The following is a 26,448-nucleotide window of genomic DNA, read 5'->3' as shown; positions in this document are numbered from 1 at the left end:
CTTGGGTTCTTAGTCAAACGGTTCATCAAACCCATTATTGAGTAGCATGTTGATGCCAGTTGAAGCCATCTCGATGTCGTCAAATGAAGCATCTTCTGTCGTAGCAGTAGAATCGTCAGATGCCGCATTTAAATCCTCCATTCCAGGCGTTGGTGTTGCCATATCGATCTTCGAAATGATTTGGTCTAGACGTCAAGTTGACCGTTCTATGTATGAATAGATTTTAAAGCAATACCTTACATTATATCTTGGTCTACTAAAGTCTTTTTAAATGAACAGCCATGTTTCTATATTTTCCAAGAAGCCAAGGATTAGCTGATAACCACTGACTACTGACTTGCGAAGAGAGTGACTGACGTCCTCTCTATAGCCGCAAGTGTATTCTGTAACATTTGAGTGTGTTCCTCTTAGTGGGATGCCTGGATGAGACTTTCAGGTGATCTCAAACTAATTACATTAATGGTATGCTCTTGGAATCTACATCTGTTCCCCATTTGATCACTTCCCCTTTGTCTTACTTTTTCTTGGGTGCTTTGATTGTAACTCTAGAATATTTTGACTATCCCATTTTCTTCTTTTTGCTTATGACTTAAATGTGTTGCAAGTGCAGTAAAACCCTTATAAATATAAAAACTTATCCATGATTCACTGATGAATATTATAGTTTCAATTTGAATATATAATTCTGGATTTTAGTTTAAGACATTTTTACTGTTTTTTATTCAAAGTGGTGGCGGAGGAAGTGGCTTTGGAAAAGGCAGTAGTGGCTTTGGAGGTGGTAGCAATGGTTTTGGTGGTAGATCTGGTAAGTAACCTCGGGAGATTACTAGGCTTCTTTTTTTTTTTTAATCAGTAGATTATATTGTATCACATTTCCTTGCTTTTTTTCAACTCCCTAGGATTTTTGCTGTTTTTCCTGGTTGTTATAAATATTTTAGCTGTTTGCAAATTTTAGAATATAATGTGACCACGTTCAATGATGTCTTGTTGACACAATGAGTATAGGTAAGTGTGAAAACCACCTGTTAATGGCTGGATACCAATAAATGAAGGTCAGGCTGCACTCTCCTTACTTCCCTTATCATCATTATTTTCATTATTATTGTTACTGTCCCAAGGCCATGATTTCGGAGGATAAGGTCAGGCCGCACTCTCCTTACTTCCCTCATCATCATTGTTATTACTTCTTTTCTTTCTTTTTTTTACCTTTTTCAGGTGGTGGTGGTGGAAGGGAGACCAGAGAGGGGGATTGGACATGTCCTGATGAGTATGTTTTTTAAATGTTTTAACCAATTACCTATTAATCTGCCTGAGTGTATCTGCATCAAAAATATAACCCTGTGATATGTACATTACCACTTTTATGGATGATCAATGTTTACTTAAGTATATGACTCTGTGACCAGCTGAGCTTTTGCCATTACATGAAAATTGGATGTCTTTCAGTTTTTTTGGTGACTGTACGATGTACTTTTGATATAATCAATATTTGAATTAAAGAGATAAAGACGAGATTGATTGACTGCGAAGCACAGTAGGATTTTTTAAAAAGCAGTACAAGTTCTAATGTGTCCCCGATTCTACTTATGAAACAGTTTTCAGTTTCATTATTTTTCTATAATCCTTTATTTAACTTAAAACTTGACCTTCTGGAGATGTGTTTTTGGTATGAAAACTTGTATAAAATAATTGATCTGTTTATAGCTTATTTTGATTTCTTTCCATTTGACCAGTGCCAATCTGTTTTGGCTATGGAAAGTCAAGTATTTCACATTTTTAGCAATTCTTTCAACACTAATTTTTTGATATTTATCCTTTTCTTTTAGGGATTGTGGCAATAGTAATTTTGCATCTAGGTCAAGATGCAGAAAATGTGACACACCAAAACCGGGTGATGGGTGAGTACTATGGAGTTGCCTTACATTTGTATTGTTTTTAGTTTTTGTTTTAAACTGCTATTCTGTTCATCATTTTATATTAATCTTGATTTTCCCAACTCCTTAGAGGATCATGGGAATACCGTAGAATGGCTAAGGGCCACTTTTTAAACATCTTTATATATCTTGACAATGAAATAACCTGTCCGATGCTCTTTTTCTAAAGTGTGAGGAAGGGTGAAACCTCTCAAATAATGTCTTTCAATTTGGGGGTTGGTCTTAGTCACCCCCATTCTACGGTACATACATTAGGCAAAAGTCAGCAGTTTAAAAGGTATTGAGCCTTGTCCTCTCACTTTAGTCTTTGAGAGAAATTTGGGAGGATTAACGAGGAAAAGTGGATTTTATTTAAATTAACTTTGATCAGTGGTTTTCAAAAAAAATTATATAATAATTTGACGAGTTGTTATTTGTCTAACTGTTGAAGTAATAGTAATAACACCTCTTCATCCCCTGTCATATAAGTCCAGAGGTTTGTTTAATTACTGTCGAAATTAAAGCAAATGACTCAAGTTTTTAATTACTATTGATCATGAATTGTCTAGTTTCACCATTAATTGATTTTAACCTGGGAATCTGTGGCCTATGTAATCCTTTCCACTTATACACATTAAATCACTATAAATAATATTTTTCAAAGGAGCAAATTTGATTCAGTTTGGATTTTTTTTTCCCCCAACCCTTGAAAATTTTTTTTATTCATTTATATTTCATCAACACTTAGACAATTAAGATGCATTACATTTTTAATTTTGTTTTTAGTGGACATGGAGGAAGTGGATTTGGTAGTGGAAGTGGTTTTGGTGGAAGATCTGGTAAGTATTGCTGATTGATTTGTTTATGGTATTGATATTAGGCAAGTGATGCCATTTGAAGAATTGTCTTATGGTGCATTCTTATTCGCTTTGATAAATGGTACCAATTCTTGTCTGTAAAATAACAAGTTGCAAACCATGCACCAAAAAAATGTGGGTATTATTAATCACTTAAAATCCAACAAGCCCAATTTCTATGTCAACTGCAATTTTCTATTATTTATTATAAAATCATATTTAATACCTTTGATAAGGTTCAGAACTTTAAAAGTAATTTGTTCTTTACTACCATCTTTTTTTTTTCTACATGTTTCACAGGTGGTGGAAGAGGAGGGAGAGAGGGCGACTGGAAATGTCCTGAGGAGTAAGACTTTTTAAACATATAAATATATAACACATGAAACTATACTGATGTTAGTTTTTGGTTTATTCATATTTTAGCAAGGGATGTCAAGATTACATATTGTTTCATTGTTTTGATCTTTTCCAGATCTTAAGCCCAATACTCTGGGTGGGGTTCCTGACCTCCCATAGTGGGCAGGGAGGTACTTACTGTCTCTTCTATCCTCCTATTTGTTTTCCAACTTTCTTTCTGTCTTTGTCTTGGAATGAGATTACTTGGTTTTGTCCTGGCCGGATACCCTGGCTGAGGGGGAAGCAGTCAAATGTATAGTTAGTTTTGGGAGATATTTTTTTCCCTTGTAAATCATCTCTCTGTTATGCAGCGTATTATGTTTTGTATACATTTTATATATGATTTGTAAACATTTGAGTGTATTCCTCTTAGGGGGGACCTGTGCTTGTGTCTGGATGAGACTTTTAGGTGATCTCAAACAAAGTACTTTGATAGTGTGCTCTTGGAATCTACATCTGTTTCCTATTTGAACCAATTCCCCTTTTCGCTTCCCTTTTCTTGGGTGCTTTAATTGTAATTCTAGAACTTTTTACTTTCCCATTTTTTTTCCTTTTTACTGGCGCTGATATGACCTTAATGTGTTGCAAGCGTCGTAAAAAACTTAAAAACAAAACAATCCCAATACTAAAAGTTCAACCCTTAGTAACATTTTAGTTCCATGAAATCAGAACTTCCATATCATACACCATTGCAAAGCTTGGATTAAGCCCTGGAAGATAATATAGAACATATTATTCACCCATTATTTGAAAATTCCCATGACTGATAGTTACCACGAAGGCAGGAGTGAATATCCTATTTCAGCTTCAACTCCTTTTTTCTCGAATATTATGACATATAGAAGTTAACTCCTCCTAAAAGTTCTTATAATGTCGAGAGATTATAAACAAGACATAGGTTAATTTGTTTTGATTTTTTTGTCCTAAAATTTGTCTTTTTTTGTGATTTTCTCACTAAACATGAATAATAAAAACAACATCCTGGATCTCAAAAGGCTTGTTTAATTTTCTAGATAATCTATACATAATTATTTTAAGTGCCATAAGTTTTTGAGCTTTTGTCTTGCCAAAAATGGCAATAATCCAAGATGTGTGCCAAGAATTTCAATTTTCATGGCAACGGGTGAATATTTTTTTGTCTTGTACGTTACTTATCTTCTTGAAACTATTTATTGTCATAAAGACGAATTTGCGGGTGGTTGGATGGGAGCATCACCCTTGAATCATATACCTATGATGTTCGCATGGGTGTACGATCAGATAGTGATGTCGTTTCTTCTTCTCTTTACTAGCCTATCCTGCTTCTTTGGTTTGTGATTGTATTTTTGACAGGGGATATTTTTTTTCTGTAAATCTTCTGCCTGTTTGTTCTTGGTTATTTATAATTTAGCTTATGATATCTTTAGGTTATGATTTTGATTTACATTTGTACTATTTTTGTTAGATTGCTTGTTTTTTTGTTTCAGCGGTCTCTCATATAACCTCAATTGTGTTGGAAGAGACCTAAAGCAACAAACAAACAAACCAAAAAAAAGACGAATTTTTATTTTATTTTTGCTCCTGCATATCCCTTAACTAATGTACTCTCTGGCTCATTTACCTCATGAGTTTGATGATTTCAGTGTCATACATTATTCTACATTACTATTTGCAATTTTTTCCCTCCTCCCCAGGGATTGTGGAAATAATAACTTTGCATTTCGCAAAACCTGTCATAAATGCGATGCGCCAAAACCAGATGATGGGTAAGTTCTTAAGGAGTTGAATAAATGATGCATTTGACATTGTCAAATTTGCTTTATTGCTTATCATGCCGTCATGCCAACCATTCTTGTGTTATAATTTATCTGACTATAAAAAATGAAGGAATATCTTGGAATTTATGATAAATTTTTGATTAATTAAAAAAGAGCTCATAGGGAGAAACGGAGAATAATGAGGAAAGTTGAGGCACGAGTTTGAAACTAAGTCAAATTAATTTGTTTTGGATGTGATTTCGACAGTATATATTCCACATGGCAGAGATCATATGCCAGCGTCTGTGTTAAAGACAAGGTGTACATACAGCTCTTGGGATCTACCCTGATCTTGGGTATTTTTTCTTGGATTTTTGCAATATCGGATAACCTTTAAATTTACAGACTTTTAATCTACCCACTGTTTTTCTTTTTCATAGTACCAAGATATCCTGAGAACTTTGCAAGCTCTGTTAGATTAAATAATGAATAAATGCACATCAAAAAAGAAAACAAGATTCACTTTTTCTTTTAAACTTTAGGTGTTTCCAAAAATTTAAGGTGAAATTTCAATAAAATTGCATCTTGCAATTAACCAAGAGCACACAGTGTATATTTACACAAACTGCACAATTCATGTTATTATTTTCTGTCACATTTTCAGAGGCAGTGGAGGTAGTGGATTTGGCGGCAGATCTAATGGTGAGCCTAATATATTCATTTTTTGAGAAATATATTGTGGGTGAAATAAAAGATGGCGCAATTGATGATATTTGAAATAATTCCAGAGTTTCAAGTGATTTTGTGGGTGGGATTCCTGACCTCCCATTGAGGTACTTACTGTGTCTTCTATCCCCTTATATCTGTTTTCCAACTTGCTTTCTGTCTTTGTCTTGGAACGAGATTACTTGGTTTTGTCCTGGCCCTGGCCGGATACCCTGGTTGAGAGGGAAACAGTCAAATGTATAATTAGTTTTGAGAGATGATATCTTTTTTCTTGTAAATCATCTCTCTGTTATGCACTATATTATGTTTTTGTTTAAATATTTTTCTGATTTGTAAACATTTGAGTGTAATCCTCTTCGTGGAGACCTGTGCTTGTGTCTGGATGAGACTTTTAGGTGATCTCAAACTAAGTACTTTGATATTGTGCTCTTTTAATCTACTTCTGTTTCCTGCTTGTACCAATTTCCCTTTCTCTTACCGTTTCTTGGCTGCTTTAATTGTAATTCTAAAACTGTTTAATATCCCATTTTCTTTCTTTTTACTGGTGCTGATATGACCTTAATGTGTTGCAACTCCGAAGAATTCTTAAAAAGAAAATAGAAAAATAAAAAACCAAAAACCAAGTGATTTAGGTAGGTAAACTATAATTTAAAATTTGTAGCGTTGTAGAAACTTAAGCTTCATTTATTGATTTTCATCACAAATGGAAGCTGTTGGTGTAAACAAATATTGGATACAACATTAGTTACACTTCTTAATGTTGTAAATGTGTCAACTTATTTATGGTGAGCCAATTCTTTTCATATGAAGATCCTTAGTTTCCATATTTAAAAAATTTTATTTGTCAATTTTTTGAAACTCGTCATTCAGGTATCCATCACTTTGTGTGGCTACTACCAGGTGTTGGAAAATTTGTTTTGTAGAAATTGTTGGGAGTGGAGTATTGGTGTAATTTTTAAAAACGTTTTTAGTTTTTTTTTTTTTGTTCAATATATAATATATACATATATGCAGACAAAAGACTCACATATGACATATGTGTTAATTTTTCTAATTATCATATGAATGTGTTAGTACATGAAATCTCTTTTCTTTTAGGTGGTGGAAGTGGTTTTGGTGGCGGCAACAGTGGTGGTGGTTTTGGTGGTGGCAATAGCAGTGGAGGTTTTGGAGGCGGTGGTGGTGGTGGAAGAGGAGGACGAGAGGGAGATTGGACATGTCCTGATGAGTAAGTTTAAAAAAACAAAAACAACTCTGTAAACATGTTTCTCTCCACTGTAGTAATAGGTTGATTCATCTGATTTTCTAAGTGATTATGATTATCTCAAAAAGCAAATTACTTGGAATTAGTGAAAGAAGACAATTCAAAAGATACAAATATACTTGGTTTTGTTTGGCTTACAGCATGATGTTTACTTTATTTGTTAGGAAGGAAAATAAGAGAAAATGTTTCAAATTATGAATAATTAAATCAAAATGTATTTTCAAGGGGATCTAATTGAAAGGGTAGTAATCCGAAGATACTTTTGGAATTTTCAATATCTCTTAGTTTTCAAAGTCTTTTCCATTTTGTCCTATTGTAAACAAGCAGCCTGTCAAATACTCATGTCCCACTTTTTGTTATAAATGAACTAATTTTTATTTTTCTGTATCTTTTTAGGGATTGTGGGAATACAAACTTTGCATTTCGCAGAAATTGTCAGAAATGTGATACGCCTAAACCTGGTGATGGGTAAGATTCTAAGATACTCATTTATTCTTTATTTTTCAATTTTTTCTCTCTACTGAAGTGTACAATGTTTTTTTCATGTTGCTAACTAGGGTATAAATCTGTTTTTAAAAAATCTAGAATGTTATTTTACAAAATGCATGACAGCTGAAGAGAACACTTTTGTATGTTTTCTGATAAATAGAATTGTAGCATTGTCATTCAAATGAAAGAGTGAATCTATTTTGATATGACACAGCCAAATTTTATATGAACAATTGATTTATATTTCATGCCATTTTAAAGTATATTTGTTTTTTGTTTTTGTTTTTTATTAAACAAATTTCCCGCATTTCTATTGGACAGATATTTTGTTGCCTTTTATTTTCTGCTGAATTGATGCTACATTTGATTTTTTTGTTTTAATTCTGTCATTTTTGACAAGCTATCATATAAAATTATATAGCAACCACAATGTTTTTATACTAAGAAATATACACTTTAATTGATTACCACAGTTTGTGGATCACAATGTTGATAATAGATCAACACTAGTTATTGCAATCCAAATACTCAAAACTTGCAACTGGTTAACAGCCAAATAGCTCTGAAAACCTGATGCACTATCACCTTCTCAAGCTTTCTTATATATGATAACTAAACACTAACCCGGTGTTTATTTTGGCTTTTAGTAAACCATTGAGGTGAATTGTGCTCGCTCAATTCTCTGCCATGTCTACAACCAACTTTACACAAATGGTTGTGTGTTGGTTACTGTTACTATTTTTTGTTGGTGAGCTTACCCACACATACAGTTTACAGTCCTTATTTTCACTTCCTAGCCAGCTTTGCCATTTGGTGACATTTCTTTCCTCTGTTTATATACAAAGTTGTATATTTTTGGCTCCTGAATGGACAATAATATTTTGTTTGAACTTTTAATATTTAATTATTTTACAAGCTATCTTGAATTTTTCATTCCAGCAGTTCAGGTGGGAAGAGTGGCTTTGGTGGTGGATCAGGTAATGGATTAGTTTTTGTTTGTTTTAAATTATTATTTTTTCATTTTATCCTTTTATTCTTTTTAGGATTGGATATACATTTTTTTTGTGCCATATGATTTTAGTCTTATCATCTATGGCAAAAGGGGGTCCCAATAGCTCAGTTGGTAGAGCTTTGGCTTCAGAAGCAGAGGGACTGAGATCTTAGATCTTGACTCTCAAAGTCCACTTAGTGATTGGGTAGCTGGGTCTGTTAGATGTCATGGAAAATGCTTGATAGATATTAAGGAAATAGGTATATTAAGGAAATAGGTAAGAAAATGATAGCTTTAAGTGTTATATGCAACCGTGTGTTTGAATTATACTCTTGACTTTAACATTTGTCCAGATGAGATTGTCTATAATAGGTCAAAAGAGACTTTTATGCGCCACTGAAATGAATGTCAGTTTCTCCCCCAAACAGATTTTGGCAAGTTGGCAGCTCTGCTGTGCTTGTGTCAGGATGAGACATTTAGGTGATTTCAATTGAAGTACATTTATAGTGTGTTCTTGGAATCTACATCTATTCCCTATTTGAACTAATTCCCCTTTGACTTCCTTTTTGTTCTTTCTTGGGTACTTTAATTGTAATTGTAGAACTTTCTACTATCCCATTTTCTTCCTTTTTACTGGCGCTGATATAACCTACTTGTGTTTCAAGCGCTGTAAAACCCTTAAAAGCAAAAACAAACATATCAAAGTTAGTCACATCCAACATAATACTGGGTTGAGACAATGAGAAAAAAAAAAGAGAAAAGAAATACCTGGCATCAATTCTTCCATTGATAATTTACAAAGACAAAGGATAAATAAAACAGGATAAATATAGTTTTTTTATTTTGTTTTTTTCTTTCTTTTTCTTTCACATATTTCATGATGAATTAAAGTGTCTTCTTCTGCTTCAATTCAGGTGGTGGTGGCAAAAGTGGCAGAGATGGAGACTGGATTTGTCCCGATGCGTATGTATTGTATCTATACCTCTAAATTTTTCAAAGTAATTCTATGAAATTAATAGATACTCTTAACTCCTTTTAAGTTATCCAATAAATAATTCTGGAAGAACTGCTTTCTCCACATATATTATTATTTTATAATGAAAAATATCCAATTATGGTGCCTTTTTTCAGGCCACAACACAATATTTTTTAGGAACATTATTTTTGCTTATATTGTATTTGTTAAAAACAGATATATGAAATTTATGTCAAAACAATCATTCTTTATTTCAGTTCTTGTGGCAACAAAAATTTTTCCTTCAGAAGAAATTGTCAGAAGTGTGACACCCCTAAGCCTGATGATGGGTATGATTTAAACTTTTCATTTTTAGATAGATATGTTACCTTTAGAATAACAATTAATTAATTATACCTCAGTACAGATATTAAATTTTCTTTGGAGGGAAAAGTAGAATTCATATAATCTCAATTTATAAATTACCAATTTGTTTTCATTGGGATTCCTAAATATTATGTTCTAAGCACGATTTATCCCCCCCCCCCCCCCCCCCCCCCTCCCCCCCATCTCGTTAGTCAAATGTTATCAAATAGAATGTGCTTGTGTAGGTCTGTAGCTGAAGCTGGGAATTCATAGTTATACAATACTAGCGGACTTTATAAACGTTCAGTGTGTGAAGTTGTTATTATGTGCCCCATTTCCATTAACTGTAAGGTTTATCTTTGTGATTTGACTTTTTAAATTTATGAACAGTTCATACTTGCATGTGTAGCATGTCTGCTGATGCAACTTTTGTCATTTGGGACACACTAAAATCTTGGACTGAAATGAAATTGTATCAATTTATTCTCTGTCGTCTTACACGAAGGAAAACAGTGACTAGTTTTTTTATTAAGCAAGATGCCCAGATTGTCTGAAAAAAATCGCCAACAGACAATTGAAATGCTGAGGGCTGGCAGAATCAAGACGTGGTAGCAATCTTCAGTTACCATAACTCAACCATATTACGCTAGTATTGTTTTTTTTTTTAGAAGTAATAGGCAGGTTTGTTAACAGTCAACTTTAATCTATTGACTATGTTGCAAGTGTTTTGATTTCTTATTGAAAGAATAAAATAAATGTGTAAACCACAAGATGGTGGACTCAAAAACTTTTTGAAAGATGTAGCTTATGGTAGCTTATGGTAGCATTGATGGGTTTTGTATTAAACAAAAACCTATAACCATTTATTTTTTGACTTTCTTATCTTAACTCCTTATTTTTTTTAAACAGGAGTGGTGGCGGTGGAGATTCAGGTAATATATTATAATTTTTTAGATTTAAAAAAAAAAAAAATTACAACCATTTAGTATTATTATTTTTTAGATTGTTAGTTTAGTGCTCAAAGAGCGAAGTCCAAAAAAGCAATGTTTTGCATCACATTTTCACATTTTTTTGTGTGAAATGTCTTTAGATTTTCCAGTTTTCCTTAAAACCATGACCCCTCTGTCTTGATGTTGTGAGAGAAAACAAAATTCCCTCTCAACTTGAACATTGGTGTTCATTTTACACATATCATGTTCAGAAACATGACCTGGGCTGCCTAGTTTGGAGATAATTTTATTTGTTTTTACTTTGTTTCTTAGAGTTATTATTTGTATTTTGATTGATACTTCAACAGATGAAACTCAAATGCAGGCTTGTTTTAAAGAACGTTTCAAATGTTTGGAGTTCTTATCTCTTTTCAATTGAGTGATCAGACTTATGTAAAAGTAGTAAAAGGAAAAGATGTATTTTGATTTAATATTTTTTAGTCTTTGAGTGGATGGTATATATGCATAAAGGATATGTTTATTTCCATCAGATAAACCTCGTGAGGCACCTTACATTCCACCAACTATTGATAATGATGATGATATTTTTGGAAGCACAATTCAAAAGGGTATCAATTTTGACAAGTACGATGACATCCCTGTGGAAGTGAGTGGTAGAGATCAGTGTGGGTTCATTTCTACTTTTGAGGAGGCAACTCTATTCCCAACATTCTTACAAAATATAAAGCGTGCAAAGTATGAGAAGCCTACACCCATTCAAAAGTATGCAATTCCAATAATTGGGCAAGGAAGAGATCTTATGGCTTGTGCCCAAACTGGCTCTGGAAAAACGGTAAGTTTCAGCACACTGTTTTTTCTCAATACAGATCATTATTTATAAAATATTAGCATAATCAGAATTTGAATGAGCCTGTGTAATTTATTACAAATGAGTTGCAAGTACTGATAATTATGTTCTGATAATTTTTTCTATTCTTTAATTTCCTTTAATGGGTTATCACAATTTCAAACACCACTCAAATAACTATAGCTGACAAATTTTAAAATTCTTTTTAGGCTGCTTTTCTTCTCCCTGTGTTGACAACCATGATCAAAAATGGACTGACCACAGATGAACATCAGGACGTTCAAGCCCCACAAGCTATCTGTGTGGCTCCGACCAGAGAATTAGCTTGTCAAATTTATGTGGAATGTCGAAAATTTTCCCATGGAACAGAAATCCGTCCTGTTGTGGTTTATGGTGGGACATCAGTTGGTTATCAGCTCAGTCAGGTTGAGAAAGGGGCAAATTTCATCATTGGAACACCGGGTCGTCTGCTTGATTTCATCAATAGAGGAAAAGTAAGTGCATCCTTGGATTTTTCATTTAGATTTTCCATTGGAAGTTGTGGTGCAAGTGACTTGCTTTTTTTTCAAATGACCACAACATTTTAAAAAGATATTATTTCTCATCTTGTCCCTTAGCGTAAAGACTAACTTTGAAATGGAGTTGTCTTGTATGTCTTTATTTTATAAAATGGATAAAGAATTCCAGATTGAAGATCTGATTTATCTAACTTGTGATATCCATGTTCATTTTGCTGAAATCAAGTTTTATTGCACTATTCACCTCAAATGCATATTATAATTGCCTCTCAAAATTATTTTCAATTTCTCCAGATCACGTTATCGTGTTGTCAGTTCTTGATTCTTGATGAAGCAGACAGAATGCTTGACATGGGTTTTGAGCCAGAGATACGGAAGATGGTGGAAACTATGGGCATGCCATCCAAGACAGAGAGGCAAACTCTTATGTTTTCTGCCACTTTCCCAGAGGAGATCCAAAAACTGGCTGCAGACTTTCTCAATGATTACCTGTTTGTAACTGTAGGCCGTGTTGGTGGTGCCAATACAGATGTCACTCAAAATTTCTTTGAAGTTGACCGAATGCAAAAGAGAGAATGTCTCTGTGACATTCTAGAGAAAAAAAGTAAGACTTTGTCAATTATAAACAATAGATTTTTGATAGGTTTTATTTTTTTAACATTGCGTTTGAATTTAACTCCATATGTGTTTTAATCTTTGAATTGAAACCATGGTTTCCTTTCAGGCTTTCTGTTATAATGGACTTCAACAGTCCATGAGTCTTTTAAAAATATTTTTTTACCCCACTATTGCTTCTATAAAATGTTGCTATGTGAAGGGGGCAATTTGGAAGTAAAGTTGTCTCGCCTTGTGAATATGTAATTATCTTTTCTTGTCCACTTGGGGCATGATTCCAAGGGAGACTACTACAAGAAATCAATTTATTGGAATGTTTTTATTTTCACTTTCCCAAAACTCAAATTTCGATTGCTACCAATCTGTACAATTGAAAGTTACAGTGAAAGTGTTAGAAATTGTTGACAAGGCTTGTTATTGTCAAAGGTTCATGAATTCAGATTGACATGGACTAAATTGCAGGTCTGCTGACCCAAATTGTTATGGCCTCTCATTGTTGTAATTGTAGTTGAAATACTCTAAAACTAAAACCAATGAAAAATATTGTCAATTACAACAATGTTAATGGTTAATGTTAAATCAAACCCACAACCGAAATGTTAGGTTATCAGACCTGATGTGCATGTAGATTCAGATCCTTTGGAATTTTTAATTTTGTTTGAATTTTATGAGTGCTATTGCCATTTCATGTCTATGTGTGCTCCAGTGTGGTAGAAGATACAGATTGTAGACTAGATTAGTATCAGAAATAGATTTGCTACTCATTGTTAGGAAGCTGTCGAGCTCAGACTAAAGTGTTACTCTTCAAGAGTTGGCTCACCGAATCTTGTTTTTCAAATTGGCTGCAATGTAATGGTAGCACAAAGTAAAATAATGTTCAGAATTATAAAGAAAAACTACAATTAAATCACTTGATGGATCGACAATGGTCTCCCATATGAAGGTTAAATACATTTATTGCTACATGAGGCAAAAAAACAAGAATGACAAGAATACCATGTTCAACTTCATAAGTCTCACTAAAAGTACATGTAGTATTGGTGATAATAGTGATGCTGCTTACTTATAGTTTATCTAAGTATTCTAAGGTGAGTTTAATGTCAAATTCAAGTCTTTACTATGAATTATTAGGTAATTACTCATTTAAGTGAATATTTGACAAGTTATTTGTTAATTTTAGCTCTTTAGGACATAAGGGGCCAATTTTTGAAATACCGGAATTCATTCACGCAGAGTAGGTCTTGAAAATTTTTTTTGAGGTCTTGAAAATAATTTCAAGGATTTGGTGGGGACCCTGAATCGCATAAATTTCATTTAATGCACTGGTCGTGTTTTCTATTAATATAATGATTTGTATTTGTTTTCCTTTGCAGAGAATGAGAGAACTTTAGTATTTGTTCAAGCTAAACGAAATGCTGACTTTTTGGCTTCTTACCTTTGTCAGTCAGGATTCCCTACCACAAGTATTCATGGGTCAGTCAGTTAACAAATTGTGATAAATGACCACTCCTTATATATATTGTGGCTTGAAAAATACTCTCAAATTGCTTCTTTCTCATCTGGTGTCATAAATTGTTATAGAAGAATAATGGATATTTCAAAGTCATACAAAGTAGTCCTTTTTTTAATTTTTAAAAATTTGATCAGCTTGTAATATTTATATAAATGACCAGCCAACCCTTTTTTTTTCCTTCTTCAGATTTTAAAATCTCTGACACATGTTGTTGTGTGACTAACTTGAGAAATAGGAGGTGATCAAAAATAGTGAAGATTTGAGTCTAAGTGAGCCACTGTTCAGATGCATATTTTCATTTCATGATACTTTAGTATTCCATTCTTTTTTTAATGCAAATCATTTTATAATGCTCTTTTGAGTAAAGCTCCTTCAATGTTTTTCTCCCATATGTTGTAAGGACTTTGTCTAAAATGATAGTTTAACCTCTTTTTTCAGAGAAATACAGTTGAATATACTTATAGTGAACTTGGTTATAATGAATTGATGGAAATAATGAACACATGCCTGTGCCCCTGTTTTTCTCTCTCTTATTTCAATAACATTGTAACATATAGTGAGCAATGTATAACGAACCAATGGCTGGAACAAATTCCACCAGATATGCCCACCAATGTTTTTGTCTCCCTTCATGACTGATATTACAAGTCAGTCTGTCCAACAGTGGTCAATAACCAGAAACTTACAAAATTCATGTATATTGATTAGACTTTGACGATCCAATAGACACATTTCATTCACCATTTCAATATGTGTATTTATTCATCGCATTGTTGTCGCTGTTTGGTGGAAATGTCAGAAAACATATGCTTTCTATTGTAGCAGAGAAAGTACATAGACCATTTTCTATGGTTTTATCTAATGCATTTTGAAATACTATAACTGACGTATTGATTGATTGTACAATTTTTCATGCGAGTTTATTGGGAGCAATCATTTTTATAGGAAGTTGAGATGTTGTTTTGGGTCTTGTTTAAGGAAGCAAGGGGGGGGGGGGGGGGGGGAGAAAGGCATGGGGCATGAAGATAGCCCTCAAAAGCAAAATTGTGGTGGTGGGGGATGACAGAAGTGTGTGACAGAAGTTGACTGATGTAATTTTTTGTTATATCCATGCTTATTTTCCCCTTTGTAAGAACCATCTCAGCTGTTTTAATTTTGAATCCAGCTTTTAAAAAAAATCACATAAAGTTCATTTCTCCTTAACAGTGACCGTCTCCAGAGAGAAAGAGAGGAGGCCCTCAGGGATTTTAAAACTGGCAAATCTTACATTCTGGTGGCAACATCTGTGGCTGCTCGTGGGTTGGACATTCCTGATGTAAAGCATGTGGTGAACTATGACTTGCCATCATCTATTGATGAATATGTCCATCGTATTGGTCGTACGGGACGTTGTGGTAATCTGGGAATGGCTACCAGTTTCTTTAGTGCAGACACTGATCAACCTATGGCACATCATTTGCTCAGGATTTTGAAGGAGGTAATTTTATTTTGTATTACTTGATGCCTGACCCCCTTTACTTCAAATATAAAGTTGTCTTCTGTTGCTTAGCTCAGCATATAATTTTGGGTTGTTTCAAATAGTGTCACAATAGATATCAGATAGTACTTAACAGTGTTGAAAAAAATCTCACAGCATTTATAATTTATCTCTTTCCTGGTGGACAACGGACATGTAATATATTGGATGACACAAGCAGCCCATTAGGTGCTTATATGTTTTTTTGGACAAAGACGTTGATAAAAAAAAAACAAAGGGGGGGGGGAGGGATTCCTTCGAATTTTTACGCCCGTCTTTGATATGGCGAGGAGAAATGCCTTTCACAAAGACAAAATCCACGACCAACTGTTGAACAAGACAAATTATAAAGGTCGCGCAAGACATGCACGAAAACCCACTGGTCACCCATCGAGCACGGTACATGTTTGCCATTCTTGAATTATGTTCGCTGGGGTGTTTTGAATGTAATAATTTTAAATGTCACTGAATTTAACTTCTTTGATACCAGATTCCATGTAAGTTTTGTATAGTATACCCTTTTAAAGGAACCGCAGGTTTCAAATGCAAGAGGTGCATAATTAAAATGACATAATTAATAATTTGGCCTCTCCACTCGGAGTTCCTGGTTGTAGGCAATCTATTAATAATATTGCTATTTGCCTCATGCCATGAAAAAAGAATTCTACAATTCACCTGAATGGTACAAATTTGCATGTTTAATCCATATTGTTATCAGTTTGTCATGAATGTAGAAATCACAACAAGAAGCAATGTCTCTGAATTTCAACTATTTAAATGTAACAATTGTTTATATCAAGTGTGTACAATTTGCTGTGTCATTTTGAATTCAGGGTGGCAATGTTAGTGATTAGTGCTCGTGAATAGAAACCCTTAGTCAAGCCTGTGGGGAGTTTAATGATCGTAGTCACAACAGAATTTGCTATGTATAATATTGTTAACGGAAACCATCCAAAAGTTCACTCATCCCAGACCCTTAGTTTTTAATATACCATAAAGAAGAAAAATCCCAAAGTATTGTATTGTAACCAATGACAGACTATCGGCTTAATGTCACTAAGAGTTCTCGTGTTTGAGCCAAATATATTTGCTGCTTGATTAATTTGTTGACCTGTCAGATGGGTATCATGATCAGAATATATGTCTGACCCTCAAATTTAGCGCCATGGGAAAGTAAAGCAGTGTAAAGGGTTTTCACACAAAAATTTCTGTTGTGACTCTTACAGACCTGCCCACTTGACAATTGAAAAATTCGTAATTTTTGGGAGATAAAAATTAATTGTAGTCACTATAGTCAACTTTAAAAATAAACAATTTATTCTCACAATGATTAAATGACACATCAAAATCCTTAAGATTATATAGTCTAGCATCATGAAGTTCTAAAATTGGAGCCAAAATTTTGTAATTCTACGAATTTTTTGTAATAGTAGGCAGGTCTGGTTTAAGATGATAAACGGTGGTCTCAATTGCATATAGGAAAACTATTTTTATACCCTTTCTCTTATTTATGAAACTTCAGGCACATCAAGTCGTCCCTGAATTTTTGATGGAACATGCCAGTGGAATGGGTGGTGGTGACTCTGGTGGCTATGGCGGTCGTTTTGGAGGGAAGGACATCAGACGTGGAGACAAGGTAACAGTTTGATTTCATGTGAATATGAATGTTATCAGTCAGACCAGTCAACATTCTCTCCACCACTTCCCAATTTTATCAGGAAATTCCTGATATTCATTCTCATTCCAAGTTCCCTTATAATTTGACTGATTTTTTAAATAGTATTTTATTATTTCAGAAAAAATATCATCACCATCACCACCATCTGTTATTATCGTCACCTCTACTACTACTACCACCATCTATCATCATTTTCACATTTACCACCACCACATCATTGGGTTGGGGTCTTCTGGTGGGCATAGAGGTCACTTTTGCTGTGTCCTATCCATCTATATCTTTTTCTCTTACCATGTTACTCGTCTTTATTCTGGTGAGATTACTCAGTTTTTTTCCTGGCCCTAGCTGAGAGGGAAGCTGTCAAATTTATAGTTCCTTTTTTTGTTTTTTTGAGAGATGATGTGTTATGTATTCGTATAGTATTAGTTTTGAATATAACAAATATGTACTTTATAAGCATTTGAGGGTATCCATTGTTGGATCCTTTGCTTAGGACTTAGTAATGTCAAAAAGGGCACATTGATGGATTGCTTGTGGATCATCTGTTCCCTATCTGAACCAGTTCTCTTTCTCTTACTTTTACTTTGGTGCATTAACTTCAGTTATACAACTTTTCCCCCATCCTTATTCTTGGTGCTGAAATGACCTAAAAATGGCGTAAAACCCCTGAAAACAACGTATCATCATCATTACACTCACCACCACCATCATCATCCTGAACACTGCCACCACCACCACAGCAACCATCATCATCAACTCCATCACCACTATCACTATCATCACCACCCCACCATCACATACTTATTTAAGTCCTAGATTTGCCGAAAATTTTCTGGAATTAGGCCTCTGAAAAGTTGGAAAGACTTATTTAGACAGTATTTTTTTTTCTTTTTCCAATTCTTGCAAAAGGGACAAAATTGGGATTCCTAGGTGCTTTTAATTAATTAGTTGTTTTTTTATCTTCTAGATCCAGTTGCTTCATCTTTTCTTTGCAGTAGGTATTCTGTATAAGAATGATGAAAACACTAGACCTTGGTAGTATGAGAAAAGTGCAGATCCTTTTTTCTGAACACAGCAAATGTCCTCAATTAGTGTCTTGGTGATGAAAACTTAATTTTTTACTTTCTGTTTCCTTAGTTAATTTTCCTTTCTTATTATCCTCGCAAATGTAAGGACAGTACCTATATTCATGTCCTACGCAGAACGATCAACTTTCCATCTCTTCCTTACAAACTGTTCTTTCTTTTAATGAATGTTCACCCTAATCTGCCTCGAGGGTATTGTGTAATTGTTTATTGAAAATTGATGTTCTGTTTTGATGTGTTTGGTTGAAGTAAGATTGTTGATAAAAGCTGCTGGTAGAGTACCACTGCAATGATTATCTTAATGTCCATATCTGCCCTCAGTCTAAATTAACAACTGGTCACTTCTCTTTAGTTCAGTTCCCTTTATTCATCCCATAGGGGAAATTTGTTTTTAGGATCCATTCCAAGGGAAGACTGGAATAACCCCGGCAATGGCGCAAACTGAGCTAGGGCGAGGTGACTTTCTCAAGGCCACACAGCGCAGCGGGTATTGAACTTGGTACCTTTCGGGTACGAAGCAAAGACCTTACTGCTGAGTCACACTGCCCTGTTAAAAGTAATGCTGGAGAATGAATATTATGCACCTGAAAGGGATTGTAGATCTTACTCCTTTTTTCTTCATTCTTAGTTTCCCTTGTAATTGAATTTGACTTCTCTGTTTTTTATTTTTGCAAGCTTATCAGAGAAAATTGACTTTGAAAGTATGTGGATTTTTTTACATTGACTTTCCATTTCTTAGTCCATCATTCTCACTTGTTCAAGTTCTGTCTCAAAGAGACCTCTGGATTTATGAGGAAACAACAAACTTCCTGATTAAAAAATGTAATGGTACCTTGCATTTCAAGGATATCTTGGACATTCATAGGAAACAGAAATGAAAAAAAATTACGCCCTTTCGCCATGGCATCATAGAAATTGTCGCATAGGCATTCCATGAAGGAATATAGATAATCCATCAAACAAGATGTCTGAAGTTAACAGGAATTATCCATGTTGTCCAAAGTGAGCAAATTGGGGGTTAATAATCTTGCCCAAGGAAAAAAAAATGAAAGTGCCTGAAACAGGGCTCAAGCACGGGACCTTATGGGTCAATGCAATGCCTTAACCATTCTGCTACTTCGCCGCCGCCCTAGAACCCTGACCCACAATGTTTTCTCCAAGGAGATGTTATTTGTATTTCCGTTATTTGTTTGAAAGAAGTGCAATTGGTGTATTCATTTATGATTTTATGCATATTTTTTTTTTTCAGAAAAGCAATGGAGGTGATGACTTTGGCCAAGATAATCGAGGAGACAACTGGGCTGCTGGCAAAGGAGCAGGATGCAATGATGATGAAGACTGGGACTAGGTCTTAAATGTTCTACCAAATATATGAGATTGAAGCGCAACGTTCTCAAGTTATTGAGCCAATTCTATCTTGCAGTGTGTACTTACAATCATTTGTCAAATTTTAATGTTTTAAAATTTTTAAGTACTTTATTTCCATTTTGTTTTTACATTAATGATTCTGACTCCAGCAGTCAATGTATTCTTTAATTTGTGTAAAGATTCAAAGGATGTTGATAGTGTCTTTCTTGAAATAAGTAGTCACGCTCTCTCCAAACGATGGCTCCATACAATGTTTTTATATGAATAAGAGTAACTGTCATGATGACAGTACAGTCTGCTAGTCTGCCAGACAGTATTGTCTATTCAAAAGATAAAAATAGTCATTCATAATGGATGACATTGTAAACTAAACATTTTATAGTTTAAGTTGATGGCTAAAAAAGGAGTTTGTTTTGGGGTTCAGGTGTTAAACATTTTCATGAATGAGCAATTTTTATTGAGGTTCTGAGGTCTTAATATATGTTTTAATGTAGTCATATGGGGTGTTTTAATCTTGATGGGAATCTTTTGAGATGTTATAACAAAATTTGTCTTGAAAGACACTATCAAAACAATATAGACCGGTGTAATAGGATGTGGGTCTGCTAGCACATAAGGCATAAGTAGGTTGAGGATGTATATGCTTCTTTTCTTTGATCCAAATTGAATTTGTATATTTGTTATTTTTAATGCTGACTAGCATTCTCTTTTAGAAAATTGTTTTTATCTAAGAAGCACGTAAATCCTGACCACTATTAACGCCTGAAGGTGAAGGTTTAAAGGAGAAATGGATTGTTGAGTCAGCAAAGCAGGCCAGATTTGTATATGATTGTTTGACTGATATAAAAGTTGTTTTTTTCTGGTGCTAATTGATTAATAAAAACTTGTTCAGATTAATTAAGGTGATATTAAATCACTTCTAACTACAGTATGTGCAAGAAGAAAAAAAGAAAAAAAAGATTGGCATCAAGTCCCACTGATCACAGGGGGAGTGATCTATAGGGAAATTAATGTTGATTTTATTTGTGCCTTGGATTCCCGCAATCCCAAAACTTATTCCAAAATCTAAATGTACATAGATCAATCCGTTTAGTTTAAGGGTCAACCTTAAATGTCAAACTTCAACGGGTATTTTTCACATCACCAATCATAGTATTCAGTGCCCAGCACCGTTGCTGTCAGCATTGTCCATTTCCATCTTGATTCCTTCTCCACCTGTGTTCAAGCATGACTGTGATATTACAGAACTTGAAGATGTTATGACTGGAGTACATGTGTTGCAAAAAAAAAAAAAAATTCCTTTGTTACAGATCATTAAAAATTACAGGTCATTTGTCGTAAAAACAATTCGTTTAGTTGTTTTTTTTTAACTTTTTAATTTTCATTAGATATGTGTGTGTAAAAGCAATGCAGCTTTAAAACCTGCAATTGTTGTGGTTGTATGTCCCAACAGGCTTGGGTAAAGTTGGTTTCGCGGGTGGTTGGATGGGAGCATCACCCTTGAATCATATACCTATGATTTTTGCATGGGTGTACGATCCGATAGTGATGTTGTTTCTTCTTCTCTTTACTAGCCTATCCTGCTTCTTTGGTTTGTGATTGTATTTTTGACAGGGGATATTTTTTTTTCTGTAAATCTTCTGCCTGTTTGTTCTTGGTTATTTATAATTTAGCTTATGATATCTTTAGGTTATGATTTTGATTTACATTTGTACTATTTTTGTTAGATTGCTTGTTTTTTTGTTTCAGCGGTCTCTCATATAACCTCAATTGTGTTGGAAGAGACCTAAAGCAACAAACAAACAAACAAAAAAAAAGTTGGTTTCCTTGTGCCATCGAACGTGTTAGATGGGTCCATCTTTGCTGTCTGTTCTGTTTCTATCCCCATTAATGTTGTCTCTTCCATTTGGGGGGTTATTAACGCCCTTGAGTGATATGATTTGGTTTTGCCCGATTGGGTGCAAGCCGTGTGTTTATGAGATTTTTTTGTCATCTGTTATGTAAATCATCTGAATGACTTTTGTTATTAACCATCTGAGAGAATACCTTGTTGTCAATGTGAGACTTGGGTTGGTGCTGATATCTGCTTGTAACTGTTTCCCTTTGTCTTCTACTTTTATGTTTGTGATCTTTCCAAGAATGTTGCAGGCAGTGAACTCTATAAATCAATTGTTGTGTACCATATTCCTTTTCTTTGGTACTTCTTAAATAACAAAGTTATAAGCTCCAATAAATTGGCCGTGTTCTAGCCCTCATGGACTTTTAGCCGAGAAGGAAACGGTCAAAATCAGTTCCTTTCCCTAACCTGCCCCCTAAAATAGTCGCAATCAGACTAGTATCAATCCCAAGTGCAGTCTGGGTAGGGTCTTTGACCTCTCTTGGTGGGCAGGAGGTCACGCTATGCATTCCTGTCAAGTACCTACCCGGATAATATTGGATTTACCCTTCTCTTTTTTGGAGTACCCTGTCTTGACCCCAAAAAAGACAAATTTTTAAAATGCGAGTGCAACTTTTAAAAATTTGTACTAGGTAATACTCATTAAGGGATGCTGGACAACTTTCATAAAAAATATCGGAAATATAGTGAAATGATAGTCTTTTACTTTTAAATAAAATTTAGGTTTACCCCTATTCTTTTCACCTCCTTTTCTTTTAGTTTGACTCCTATTTTTTTTTCAGCATAGGTTGGCAGGTATGCGCTTTGTCTTCTATCCCCTTATATCTGTGTTTTCCAAGTTGCTCTCCGTCTTTGTCTTGAATGGGATTACTCAGTGATGTCAAAACTCCGGTCTGGAGCAAAATATTCCGGGTTCCGGGCAACTTCCGTCAAATTCCGGTGAGGTCAGGGATACCCTTCCAACCACTACAACCATCACCACCGCATCATCACTACCACTACTACTACAACCACAACCACCACCACTACATCATCATCACTACCACTACAACAACAACCACTATCACATCAACTATAAATATGTAAACACATTGCCAAATAGCGGGTGGTTGGATGGGAGCATCACCCTTGAATCATATACCTATGATGTTCGCATGGGTGTACGATCCGATAGTGATGTCGTTTCTTCTTCTCTTTACTAGCCTATCCTGCTTCTTTGGTTTGTGATTGTATTTTTGACAGGGGATATTTTTTTTCCTGTAAATCTTCTGCCTGTTTGTTCTTGGTTATTTATAATTTAGCTTATGATAATGATATCTTTAGGTTATGATTTTGATTTACATTTGTACTATTTTTGTTAGATTGCTTGTTTTTTTGTTTCAGCGGTCTCTCATATAACCTCAATTGTGTTGGAAGAGACCTAAAGCAACAAACTAAAACAAAAAAAATCTGTCATATAACCTCAATTGTGTTGGAAGAGACCTAAAGCAGCAAACAAACAAACAAAAAAAACATTGCCAAATACCATTCCAATTCCCTTTTCTTGTCTTGTGTGCAGAAATTCCTCTTTCGGTATCAAAATTCTGAGTGGTGTCTGAAATTCCTGTGAGCCAAATTTACAGTTGACGTCTCTGGATTACTTAGTTTGTCCTGAGTCCTTGACTGGGAAGGAAACAGTCAAATGTATAGTTAGAGTTTTGGGATATATTTTTTGTCTTGTAAATCATCTCTGTTATGCACAGTATTGTTTTTGTTCGACATATATGATATGTAAACATTTGAGTGTATTCCTCTTTGTGGGGACCTGTCCTTGTGTCAGGATAAGACAGTTGGTGATCTCAAACTTAAGTACAATGATAGTGTGCTCTTGGAATCTACATATGTTCCCGAATTGAACCATTCCCCTTTGTCATACTTTTCTTGGATGCTTTAATTGTAATTCTAGAACTTTTCACGATCCCCCTTTCTTCCTTTTTACTGGCGCTGATATGACCTAAATGTGTTGCAAGCGCCGTAAAACCCTTAAAAACAAGCAATCAGTTTTTCTCTTTCTGTTCACCCAGCAGTGATTTGGTAAAAATGAGAAGTGCCAGAAGACCATATAAACGCTTGTGTTAATGTTAGTCAAACTTGAGACCTGACAGTTACCTACAGTATTCTCCGCATTGCTGGGAGAGAGATGATCTCGGGGTTCCTACAATATCAGGGTAACTGGGGAAAAGGTTGGGGATTAGATAATTTTCTTCTTGGGTCTGGAGAAAAGGGTAAGGAATTTTCACTTATTTCGGTACATCGGTCTGGAAATGGTTTGGAATTAGTTCAGGTCAACATCACGACTACTATAACCACCGCCATCTCGTTATCATCACTACACCCACCACTATCTCATGACTACCACCACTGCTACAAACACCATCACATTGTCCTCATCTAATCACCGCGGGTGGTTGGATGGGAGCATCACCCTTGAATCATATACCTATGATGTTTGCATGGGTGTACGATCCGATAGTGATGTCGTTTCTTCTTCTCTTTACTAGCCTATCCTGCTTCTTTGGTTTGTGATTGTATTTTTGACAGGGGATATTTTTTTTCCTGTAAATCCTCTGCCTGTTTGTTCTTGGTTATTTATAATTTAGCTTATGATATCTTTAGGTTATGCTTTTGATTGACATTTGTACTATTTTTGTTAGATTGCTTGTTTTTTTGTTTCAGCGGTCTCTCATATAACCTCAATTGTGTTGGAAGAGACCTAAAGCAACAAACAAACATCTAATCACCACTACTGCAAACAGCCCAATCTCAAAAACTACCAACACCACATTATTATAACCACAGCCTCAATCACTACCACCACAACCTCGACTACATCATCACTACCACCACGACTGCAACCTCCTCAACCACATTATCATCGTCACTGCCACTATTACAACCTCCACCACCACATCCCCACTACTACAACCAACGCCTCCACATCATCATAACTCAACTTACTAACACCGCATCATCATCCCTACTACAACCTTTAAAATTGCAACAACAACCACATCATAACTAGAACCACCACCACATCAACATCGCTTCCATCACCTCTGCAACCAGTACCACCGCATCATCATAACTCTTTCACATCAGCAACACACCTATTTAAATGACATCTGAAATCCTTTTTAGAACTTGACAACTGGTCTTTCCTTCTATCTTGAATTTTGTGGGTCTGGAATTTTTCCCCCATGATGTTGTGGGAACCCTATGCTCTACAACAAACGAAAACTTTACAAGTTATATACTGTCATCGTGGTTTTTCGCGGCGCAATGGCAAAATTCGCACTTTTCTGCTATTCACCGCCAAGTTTACAATTTTTCATAAAAATTCTCTATTTTGCACTATTTTTGAACCCCGGTGGTAAAATTAGGGTTTTCAATGGCAATTTTCCGCGATGTCAGTGTAATGAAAATTTGATGTTTCTCTTTGCAGGCTTCTGGGTGGGGATCCTGACCTCCCATAGTGGGCAGGGAGGTACATACTGTGTCTTCTATCCCCTTATATCTGTTTTCCAACATGCTTTCTGTCTTTGTCTTGGAATGAGATTACTTGGTTTTGTCTTGGCCCTGGCCGGAGTCCTAGCTGGGAGGGAAACAGTCAAATGCATAGATATTTTTTTGGGAGATGATATTTTTTTCCTTGTAAATCATCTCTCTGTCATGTATTATTATATTTATTTTGATATTTTTTTCCTTGTAAATCATCTCTCTGTCATGTATTATTATATTTATTTTTAATGTATAATGTAGGCATTTGAGTGTATTCCTCTGTTGGATTTTGTGCTTGTGTCCGGATGAGACTTATAGGTGATCTCAAACTAAGTACATTGATGGTATGCTCTTGGAATCTACATCTGATCCCTATTTGTTCCCAGTTCCCCTATGTCTTACTTTCTCTTGGATGCTTCAATTGTAATTCTAGAACTTTTTACTATCCCATTTTCTTCCTTTTTACTGGCGCTTATATAACCTAAATGTGTTGCAAGCGCCGTAAAACCCTTAAAAACAAACAAACAATCTGTGCAGGCTTCATTCTCTTGTTTTGATATAAGGTTGATGTCTTTAAATCATTTTTCTTTCTGATTTGCACCCGAGTGACTTTTTGTTTGCATCTTTAGACCAATGTAATATTCAATTGACCTCCAGGAATAAATAAAGTTGCCTAAATCTGAATCTGAATACGAATTTTGTTGTGTGACAAAATTTGGGATTTCAAATGGCAATTTTCTGCAATGCCAGGTTATATATAGCGCAATATCCACTAAATATGCTCAAACTCAAAGCGCTTTACAACTTCTTACATCAATGATGAGACATGTCGCATGTTAGGGACATTACAATTTTTTTTTTTCCAGACAGAAACAACTGTTAACGGCCAGATACACATTTTACACCTTGTTCGGAGAGAGAATGATCAGAGAAAGGTCATTGTATTTTGTAAACAATCATGCTTGTCCGAGCACGTGTGAAGGTGTGTCACAAATTCTATGTTTTGATTGGTCAAAAATCTACTGGTTAACCGGTTCTAGTCAGATCTTGAGGAGAGTACTTAGCTATTGACTACCATCCTATCCAAAGGGTAGCAATCAATTTTAACACTACAGAAATGAATCGACTTCTGCACCGTCAAGTTTAACATTTAAAAAATAATTATACATTTCAATTTTAGTTTGGTTTTACGACTAGCAATTTTCTTCCGAGTTACTACTGTAGAGCGTAT

At 34.8% G+C, this 26,448-nt stretch overlaps 1 protein-coding gene across 2 annotated transcripts in view; it reads left to right on the top strand.

Annotated features, from left to right (window-relative positions):
* LOC144962876 (uncharacterized) overlaps nucleotides 1–25,901 on the top strand; it is a 36,435-nt gene extending 10,534 nt beyond the window's left edge. Inside the window, exons 6-25 of one of the 2 annotated variants that reach the window (XM_078896237.1) lie at nucleotides 729–805; nucleotides 1,216–1,267; nucleotides 1,827–1,898; nucleotides 2,700–2,752; nucleotides 3,071–3,116; nucleotides 4,840–4,911; nucleotides 5,567–5,604; nucleotides 6,727–6,856; nucleotides 7,289–7,360; nucleotides 8,321–8,358; nucleotides 9,287–9,335; nucleotides 9,606–9,677; nucleotides 10,603–10,625; nucleotides 11,174–11,475; nucleotides 11,700–11,984; nucleotides 12,303–12,612; nucleotides 13,997–14,096; nucleotides 15,343–15,613; nucleotides 17,175–17,288; nucleotides 19,665–25,901. In XM_078896237.1, the coding sequence (XP_078752363.1) occupies nucleotides 729–805; nucleotides 1,216–1,267; nucleotides 1,827–1,898; nucleotides 2,700–2,752; nucleotides 3,071–3,116; nucleotides 4,840–4,911; nucleotides 5,567–5,604; nucleotides 6,727–6,856; nucleotides 7,289–7,360; nucleotides 8,321–8,358; nucleotides 9,287–9,335; nucleotides 9,606–9,677; nucleotides 10,603–10,625; nucleotides 11,174–11,475; nucleotides 11,700–11,984; nucleotides 12,303–12,612; nucleotides 13,997–14,096; nucleotides 15,343–15,613; nucleotides 17,175–17,288; nucleotides 19,665–19,763 (2,275 nt within the window). In that variant the 3' untranslated portion in view covers nucleotides 19,764–25,901. The remainder of the gene's footprint in view (nucleotides 1–728; nucleotides 806–1,215; nucleotides 1,268–1,826; nucleotides 1,899–2,699; nucleotides 2,753–3,070; nucleotides 3,117–4,839; nucleotides 4,912–5,566; nucleotides 5,605–6,726; nucleotides 6,857–7,288; nucleotides 7,361–8,320; nucleotides 8,359–9,286; nucleotides 9,336–9,605; nucleotides 9,678–10,602; nucleotides 10,626–11,173; nucleotides 11,476–11,699; nucleotides 11,985–12,302; nucleotides 12,613–13,996; nucleotides 14,097–15,342; nucleotides 15,614–17,174; nucleotides 17,289–19,664) is intronic. The other variant, XM_078896239.1, reaches the window with a different exon arrangement.
* The last annotated feature ends 547 nt before the right edge of the window (nucleotides 25,902–26,448 follow it).

The sequence above is a fragment of the Berghia stephanieae genome, chromosome 1, assembly GCF_034508935.2.
Source record: "Berghia stephanieae isolate SIO BIC M18660-M18661 chromosome 1, UCSD_Bste_1.3, whole genome shotgun sequence".
Lineage (NCBI taxonomy): Eukaryota > Metazoa > Mollusca > Gastropoda > Nudibranchia > Aeolidiidae > Berghia > Berghia stephanieae.
This window is presented reverse-complemented; position numbering and strand designations above follow the sequence as displayed.